This window comes from Drosophila simulans, chromosome 3L (genome assembly GCF_016746395.2).
Source record: "Drosophila simulans strain w501 chromosome 3L, Prin_Dsim_3.1, whole genome shotgun sequence".
Classification (NCBI taxonomy): Eukaryota; Metazoa; Arthropoda; class Insecta; order Diptera; family Drosophilidae; genus Drosophila; species Drosophila simulans.
Window position 1 is genome coordinate 12,590,576 of NC_052522.2, and position 8,546 is coordinate 12,599,121.

Sequence of the window (8,546 nt, forward strand, 5' to 3'; positions counted from 1 at the left end):
CCCTTTCCGCCCAACTATGCAGAGGAGGCATTCCTGATGGGCTTAATTTAACAATTTCTTTGGTGTCTGTGTCTATTTTAATGAAGGAGAGTAGTAGAAATTTTGACGATATATACAAAACAATACTTGTTAACATGGCATTACTTAGTTTTAAAATTATAAAACAATGAAAATACTGAATGAATCCTTCATTTTATGATATGTTGGAAATAGTTGTTGAACTTCATGTTTAAAAACCTATTATCCTAAAATAACGGTTTGAACGGATAAAAAATTGTTTTGGTATTGCCCTACTTGGTAATTTCCGAGTATTTTTCTGAACACCTATCGTTTAGTATTTCATAGAATGCTTATAGTTTGAAGTCTGGTAACACTACTTAATTGAGCCTTGTGAAAAGAAGAGCGGAAAACAAGGAAAACTTTTCTTATTAATAGGAAGCGCGGTAAAAATCATTAAATCTAATTTGCTGCACTTAATGTGTGCGCAAAATTGGCATAAAAGGCAAGTTTATCTAAGAAAAATTTCAAAGTACAGCCTTTCTCGGACTGTTTTCGTGTGCGTGCTTGTGGAGAGAATTTGTGGATACATAGTGCGCAGTGATAAGATGAGAAAGAGCGGGTGTTGTAGAGGAGGCGAAAATCATGTGAAACGTGGAACAGAAGTCTAATACCAAAATCGTTGTATTTTAGATATCGCAAATCAAAGCTGGAACAATGAGTGCGCCTAGTGAGGGTGGCGCGGGAGGAGGGCCGGTGGGCGGTGGAAGTACAGCTACAGTGCCATCAGGTAAGTCCACCGATATCCAAGTGGAATATTTATATATATTTATACACAAATGTATATACGTATTAGCATTGTGCCCGTGTATGCGTATGTATACATAACATTTGTGCCCCTCTCTTTTGCTCTTGCATACGCGCACTGTTTGTTTCCAATTCCTCCTTGTGCCTCACATTCGCAGCAACGTCTGCGTGTGTATGTCTTTGTTTTGTTGTTACTGTGCATTCGTTTTAGGGTTGCCAACAGCCCAGGAAATGTTCTTATTTAGCTTGAACTCAAAGATAATACATTTCCAATTTATCGTATAAATTTATTTGTTTGGCTCTTAAAAAAAAAAGAAACATACATCTTTTTTTATATAACAAATATTATTTTCAAATTTAAAAGCCAAACAAATAAACCAATATTGTTATATGTATGTAGCTCCCCGATTTCACTTGTCCGTTCATTGGTGTTCCATGTGGAGCTTTTAACCGAAATCTCATAGTAGCCACCCGCACAGCCCCCCTGAAAACCATTAAGATACGCACCCAACAACTGCACACCCATGCAGTGCCATCGTTGTCATTGCTGCCATCTATATATCCATCATCATCATCATCTCTGGCAGCCACTGGATCTTTATCCGCATCCGCATCCGCATCCTTGGTATCGCACTCACATCCGCCCCTGCAGCTGCGCGGCGTAATAAACAAGTACTCATTGCCATCCCATTTGCCATCCTCTGCAGCGCACCCGGCGGTGGCCGCCAAGATCACCCACGTGAAATCCGACGGCGGCGGTGGGATATCCATTGCGGGCACACCGATCCTCAGCGGAGGCACAATTAAGGTGGCGGCAGCCAATCCAGTTCAACAAACATCCCTGGGTGGCACTCCAATTGCTCTGAATGCAGGACAAGCGACCACGGCGGCTTCGATCCGTGCCATTGGCGCTGGTGGTCAGTCCACACAGGTGCGGGTGGTGATGCCAATGATCAAGCAGCTAGAGAATGTTACGGCCACCGGAAGGACTCAGATTACAGCCATACCAGCTGCACCGGCGAGGAGTGGGGCGAATGCATCGATCACAGTTACCAGGCCCGTAACCCAGGCCACATATTTGCCGCGAGCCAGTGTGACGGCCACCCAGATGGGCGGCGTTGGCGTTGGAGTTGGCCAGCGTCTCGTCACGCCATTGAGAGCCACATCATCGGCCACGGTTACGCCCACAGCGCCAACAGTGCTGAGCTCAACCGGAGGATTTGTGCGCGGAGCAACAGCTTCGGTGAGCAGAAGTGGAGTGGCGCTCTCATCGCAACCATCGTCGGCTGTCATCTCGTCCAGCAACAGTGGTGCTTGGATGCAGAGTCAGGGACAGGTGCAACTGATCCGAACCATTCATCAGCCGCGCCAGCGGATTATAACGACATCCGCGGGGGTTTCGAATGCCAGTGTAGTGACCACTACTCCAGTGCAGGCGCCAACAGGTAAGTTGTATCTTTTCTTACTCTACAACATCATTCTAATTGTGTTTCCACACAGCTCTTTCCGTTTCCGCTGGCCAGCCCTTGGCGACACAACAGACGACGGGACCGGGAGGTCCTCAGGCCTATGTGGCCACTGTATTGCCACAGAGACAGCATCAGGCTACACTAGTTTACTCCTCCAATGTGTCTGCACCCAATGCAAGTCAGAATCCGGGGCAGCAATTTAATCCACGCTTTGCTGTGGCCACGCCCACAGGGGGAGTAACAACAACGACGCCCGGTGGAACGACAGTAACACCACGACAGGTGCGACCAATACCGCTGGGCAAGAGTTTTCCAACCGCAAAGCTGAACACAACCAGCATAAGTATCAGGGCACCGAGCATACCGCAGCTGAATACCAGCGTTACGGCATCTCCAACGGCCGTTAGTGTTTCCGGTGGAGCAACAGTGGCGCCCGGGCGGGGTCCCGGCGCCGGAGGAACTGCTCTGACGGCCACTAATTTGCCCACCACACGGATCATCCAGCTGCAGCAGCCAGCGACGGGAACCACTCAGCAGATCATCGGATCCGGAGCTCGTCTGGCCGGGAATGTGATGTTGCAGCCATTCTTGATGAGCACAACCGCGGCGGCTAAGATGGGTAAGTTAGTACTTATAAATGGACTGCTCCAATATTCCCATATGCTTACGAAAGAGCAAGTCATCTAGGTTAGGAACATTTATTTACATTTGTATAAGACTGAAACTTCTGCTGTTAAAAAAGAAACTATCGACGAACTATGTTAAATCTAGACAGCAGAGAATCTACTGTCAATTCGATTTGAAATAAGAGGACCAACATTTTTTTCATTTGTGCGACGGTGTTCGCCTTGTCAACACCTTACGAACTATCATTCAACATAGTCAACATCTAACAATCATGAACAGCGTGCTGGCGTTTGAGAAGGAGATCGTGGAGAAATCTAAATATCTGGATCTAATCAAAAAAGAGTGTCAGGATTACCCTATGACCAAGACAATGCCAGTTCTAAAGCAGCCTGAGAATTCCCAGGATCAAGAGGAGGACCTTGTAATGGCCGTGCAAGATAAACTGAAATTTATCCGCAAACTAACCGACAATGGTCCCGCACTTCCGACACCACTAAAACTTAGTGAAAAGCAGGAAATAGTTGAGATACCAAAGGTGGTACAGTCAAAGAAAGTTGACCGTAAAACGAAACTGCTGCACGCCTTGCCATCGTACCTATGTGGCTCCATATTTTTAAGGTCCAACTATGTCGAGGAATTTCGGCGTAGGACGGATGAAAGAAACGAGTTAAATAGAAAGCGGTTGAATGAAGCACATCAGTTGTACTTAAAAGCCAAACAAGAGAGAATTGCATACGAAGCCGGTAGACATAAGAAGCTGATCCTGACGCATTCCGTCCATGTGATCGAGGAGATACCAATCAGCAGCGAATTGATTCCGCTGACCAAAGAGCAACATGATTGGTTGATGGAACTATCTAAGTGTCCACTGCAGGAGGTAATTGCGACCAAGTTCAAGTTGGACATCCGCGGCAGTGATATCAAAGTCCTGACCGATGGCGCCTGGCTCAACGACAATATAATCAACTTCTACATGAACCTACTGGCTGAGCGATCGGAGAAGCGTCCTGGACAAGTGCCCAGCGTGTATGCCATGAGCACGTTCTTTGTGCCCCGCCTGCGGGAAAGTGGCTTCGATGGCGTAAAACGCTGGACTAGAAAGGTGGATCTATTTAGCAAGGACATCATACTTGTGCCTGTTCACTACAACGGCGTTCACTGGTGCCTGGTCATAATCGATTTGCCGGCGAAAACAATGCTCTACTACAATTCAATAGGCGTTGGCGACTCGAAACTGATGCGAGCACTAGTGAATTACCTTCAAATGGAGTCGATGGACAAGCGCGGACTCTCATTGGACACCAGCGACTTTCGTATGGAGGATGCCCAAAATGTGCCGCAACAAGGCAACACGAACGATTGCGGCGTTTTCGTCTGCATGTTCGCAGAATACCGAACCCGGGATGCTCCGATAACGTTTTGCCAGAAAGACATGAAATATTTTCGCACCAAGATGGCTCTGGAATTGACCAGCGGCCAGCTGTGGAAGTAGGTGTCCTCCTAAATAGGGTTTACTTTTTATAGATTGAGCTGAGCCATGTTATACAATAAAAAAACAAAAATAAATTGGTGTTCGTGACTTGTTCTTTTGTAAGTGAGCAGATAAGAATATGGTAAACCCCAACATACTTAAATTAGCATAATAACATATATCTTTGAAACCATCAATCGACAGGCATTCGTCCACCTGTCACCATGACCGCTAAGGTTCAGCCATCGCTAACTATTACACAGCTTAATCCCATCGGAAAACTGTCAGCTGGCGGAGGAAGTGGAGGACCAACGATGGCGCCGCAGGGCGTGGCCAGCATCCAGGCTGTGCCAGTGCCGAATGTCTCCGCCAGTGTAGTCAATCCGAGCTCGGTGACGGGTGCCACATCGGCGGCCGGCGGAGCCACTGTCCTGCCACTGACCATCAGCGGCAGAGGAGCCGGAGTGGGACCAGGCGGTAATATCCTCACGGGAACTCTGACGCCCATCAAGAACGCAAGCGGCATCACTTTGGGCAAAATGATGATGGCACCAGCTTCTTCTGCGCCTGGAGCAGATGGTTCCAGTACAAGCGGGGCAACAGTGACCGGCTTTCAACGCACCTGGAATCCTGTAGTTGCTTCACAGAGCCAGTTGATGAAGGTGGGTTTCAACTATCTACATATATGGTGTTTCGATTAACTACTAAATTGTTATACAGATCGATGAGAAGGGAAGTGCTGCCACAATCTACTACGAATCTATGCCAGCCTCCGCCTCCACAGGCGTTCTATCATTGACTACGACCACAGTGACGCAGAGCACCCAGGCGCAGGCGCAATTGGTTAGCAGTGCCGGTGGTAGCTTGTCGGTATCTTCGTTACCCTTTGCAAGTCACGCGACTGCCGGAGCGGGATCAGGTGGCGGCGGATCGCAGGCTACTTTTACGGTGCTGCCGTCGGGTGCCGGTGGAACAGCCACCCGGACCATTGGCCACCAGCAATTGATTATACCAGCAGGACCAAATAGTGCGCCGCCGCAGCACATGGTTATTCCGCTGCATACGTCCGTAAAGGTGACCACGGGAGCAGGGAATCCGCAACAAGCAGCTGCAAGTGGAGCGCTGGTGTCCAGCTTTATGCGCAAGCGGGATGCAGAAGGTTCGCCAATACGGGCGGCTAAAAATCTGGGACCCACTTTGCTCTCAATGGCTAGCAATACCAGTGGACAGAACATGCCACCGGCTCCGGGCACCACGTTCAATATTCAGCCAGTGTCCGTGACAGTGCCTCAATCAGTTGGCTCTGGGCTGACCGTAGAGGCGCTGGCCAAGAAGGAACGGGAGCGAGTCACCCATGGTGTAGCAAGTAGCGCCGCTAGTGTGCCCGTCACAGTTGGCCCCGTGAACTCAACAAGGAATTCGAGGGCGGACTCGCCGGCTTCGTCGGACGGCTCAACTACAGTGTCGGCGAATTCCTCACCTGGTGTGGATCAGCAATTACAGGACAGGATTGGCGATCCGCCAGCCACGGGAGGCGCTGGTGGGCGCGATAATTCCACGCATTTTAATCCCATTAATGAGGTGTGTACACAAAAATCAATATTTTCTTAAGTATAGCTTTAATGTTTGTTCTTCAAAAGATGTACTCATCGCACCAATCGATTCAGCAGAACCTTGGTCACTCCTCACTGGGAGCCCGCAGTGGTAGCAGTGCCTTTGTGGATATGCAAGCACCAACGCCGCAGCAACAGCAGCCTCAGCAGGTGCCTCATTTGGTGGGATCGGCGCAGATGCAACAGGGAACGCGTATGAATGGTACTGGTAATAGCTCCAGCTCCAGCTATGACTGCTCCTCTAGGAAAAAGGCGCGACGATCGACGTGAGTTTTTTGTTGTTTTACCAAATGCAGTTTAATAATCTCTTAATGTATTCGCCAGCAATGACAGCCAGCATTCTACGCAGAGTCAAGCATCCTTATCGCTGCCTCCTCCAAGTTCGGAGCCAACGCCGCCGGCTGGCGCTTCGTACATGCAGAAGCACAACAATGGAGGACTGCTGGTAACAGCAGCGACCCCGGGTGTTGCTCCCAATAGTGCGCCAGGCGATGCCAACCACCGGAACAGCACACCTGCTGTGGCGGGCAACAAGGAGAACGCCAATCCCGTGGACTTTGTGATTCGTCGTCCGCGCAATTGTGCTTTGCTCAATGTAAGTTGAATGCTCAGTTCATTTTGTGGTAGTTAACACACGCTTCCGTTGATCTACAGACGTATAAGCCCACACATAAGTTGGCCAACAACCATTTCCATCGGTACACTGATGTTAAGCCAAGGGAGGAGCGGCGGGCCACAGTCATTGATCTGGCCAATCAGCCAAATGTGCAGGGCAAAATCAATGGATGGAAAATTTATCATTTACGCTCGCAAATGGAGGACTTGGTAAGCAGCAATGCGCACGAAATTATTGGTAGGCCACTTTGACTGAACTGATTTCTTACAGAATGAATCCGAAGTCTTTAGTCTGGGCAGGCTGGAGACCATGCTGCAGGATCTCGAGAAGGACAAGGAGAAGCACAGCGAAATTGAGCGAGTCACTGAACTGCTAAAGGTTCGCTATTATACTTACATCCATTATCCATCAATATAAAACCAACTTACTTTGCAGGGCAACATTCAACGAAGCAAGATTATAACCGATGGCATCAACGAGGCACAGAATCAGTTAATGAAGATCTTCGAGCATAAGCCACACGTTTCCGATATAATCACCCGCTGCGCTTCGAAAAGGAATTTCAAGAAGCGCGAAAAGATCTAAAAGAAGTTGACAAACGGAGATGGCCAGCCAAGTGTATTGATAAGTTGTACATTACCTAATTTAAGCAGAAATTATAGAATCCAAGATAATTACCTTAAACGCGATCGATTTGTAAGTCGTACAATTACAAAGAAAACCAGCAATATTTTTTCAATTTCCTAAGCTAGAAACACAAATACAAAAACCCTCGAGTTGTATTAAGTAGAAAATTGTTTATTATTTGAATATTTCTGTGGTAATCGCCGTGCTTTTGGAGGAATCCCAGAAACATTGTCGATGAATTAGTTGTTTGAAAGCATGGGTGGCGGTGGAGGAACGCCATTGAACATGGGATGCATAGCAGGACGTGGCGGTCCCGGCATGGGGAATCCGCCTGGGGGACCCAGAGCTCTATGCAGATTCGGCGGCGGTGGCGGCAGGATCTTAGGCTCGAACTTGAAGGCGAATTGAAGGAAGAACTGCTTGGTGTCACGGTTCCAGTGCGTCCAGAACTTGCCCTCGCTCTTCTCCACTTCGCGGGACGGCACCTTGAATCCTATGGTCTCATACGGTTCGGCGGCAAAGAGAAGGTACTGCCACTTGCGGTCTGGCGGCTCGATCTTCTGCTCGTAGGCGGACATGAAGCGGTGGCGCGGAACAATGGACTCCGTGATTTCCGGGTAGTCCACCTGAAAGAGCAACGACTGCTGGCCGTTGCTGAGTTCACGCTGCTTGGTCACCCGGTAGCCGGGTCGTCCAATCTTGACGAACTTCTTCGGTTCCACGCGGGGCTTCTCGGGCGCCAACAGCGAAGAGGGTGCCTCCTTCGCCTCCTTGGCGGCTCTTCTGGCCAAATTATCCTGATGCTTCTTGCCCTGCGTGTGGGCCAAATAGCTGCCCTCGTTGTTGTGCAGCGTCAGGCACAGTTTGCACTCGTAGGAGCCCAGATGGTTCTTCATGAAGTACGGATCCTTGTTCAGATCAATTGTCTCCAGGGCCAGTTGACGCAGTCGCTCCTTGCGGTCGCGGTTCGTCTCCGACCAGGAGGCCACGCCTCCGCTGCCGGTCTTGCCGCCGGCGCGGTTCTGAAAATCCATTTTGTAAACTTTATTTTAGTTTCTAACCGCACGAAAGAAAAACGTTCTGCGTTGGTAAAATTTCACGAAAATTTGTTGTACAGAACAGGGTTGTCAAGAAACGCTAATGCGGTTAGGGGTGGGAGCTTATCAGAGTCAATCGATAGTTCGTGTGCAGGATTAAAGTATTAAAAATAAATTGATTAAAAATTCTTTATGATTGTCAAATTTTTGCAACTGCAATATAAATAACTTATATATTTGTCCTATTACTTTTGCGATGTCTTTTAAAGAATTATATATAAT

At 48.5% G+C, this 8,546-nt stretch overlaps 3 protein-coding genes across 7 annotated transcripts; 2 read left to right on the forward strand and 1 right to left on the reverse strand.

Moving 5' to 3' along the window:
* The first annotated feature begins 335 nt into the window (after positions 1-335).
* Positions 336-7,389, forward strand: LOC6737872 (pneumococcal serine-rich repeat protein). Of its 5 annotated transcripts, none has more exons than XM_016171394.3 (11): positions 336-502; positions 691-787; positions 1,284-2,249; positions 2,305-2,892; positions 4,576-5,033; positions 5,092-5,952; positions 6,012-6,250; positions 6,309-6,579; positions 6,639-6,809; positions 6,871-6,978; positions 7,036-7,389. In XM_016171394.3, exons 2-11 carry the CDS (start codon positions 715-717, stop codon positions 7,183-7,185), a joined length of 3,885 nt encoding a protein of 1,294 aa, XP_016031643.1. In that variant the 5' UTR covers positions 336-502; positions 691-714; the 3' UTR covers positions 7,186-7,389. The 5 variants fall into 5 exon arrangements, with proteins under 5 accessions (XP_016031643.1, XP_039149276.1, XP_016031648.1 ...); XM_039293342.2 differs by having other exon boundaries at positions 6,042-6,250; XM_016171399.2 differs by having other exon boundaries at positions 337-502; positions 1,392-2,249.
* Positions 3,011-4,466, forward strand: LOC27208987 (sentrin-specific protease 1). Its single transcript, XM_016184523.3, has one exon. The coding sequence runs from the start codon at positions 3,172-3,174 to the stop codon at positions 4,390-4,392; it is 1,221 nt and encodes a 406-aa protein (XP_016031650.1). The 5' UTR covers positions 3,011-3,171; the 3' UTR covers positions 4,393-4,466.
* On the reverse strand, positions 7,378-8,390 carry LOC6737873 (splicing factor 3A subunit 2). Its single transcript, XM_002084665.3, has one exon. The coding sequence runs from the start codon at positions 8,259-8,261 to the stop codon at positions 7,467-7,469; it is 795 nt and encodes a 264-aa protein (XP_002084701.1). The 5' UTR covers positions 8,262-8,390; the 3' UTR covers positions 7,378-7,466.
* Positions 8,391-8,546: the final 156 nt, after the last annotated feature.

Bases quoted from the DNA above. Each gene is read 5' to 3' on its own strand.
- LOC6737873 (XM_002084665.3), bottom strand. From the start codon at position 8,261: ATGGATTTTCAGAACCGCGCCGGCGGCAAGACCGGCAGCGGAGGCGTG.
- LOC27208987 (XM_016184523.3), top strand. From the start codon at position 3,172: ATGAACAGCGTGCTGGCGTTTGAGAAGGAGATCGTGGAGAAATCTAAA.
- LOC6737872 (XM_016171394.3), top strand. From the start codon at position 715: ATGAGTGCGCCTAGTGAGGGTGGCGCGGGAGGAGGGCCGGTGGGCGGT. The intron at 6,580-6,638 runs GTAAGTTGAATG...GTTGATCTACAG, and splicing joins GCAATTGTGCTTTGCTCAAT to ACGTATAAGCCCACACATAA. The intron at 6,979-7,035 runs GTTCGCTATTAT...CTTACTTTGCAG, and splicing joins GAGTCACTGAACTGCTAAAG to GGCAACATTCAACGAAGCAA.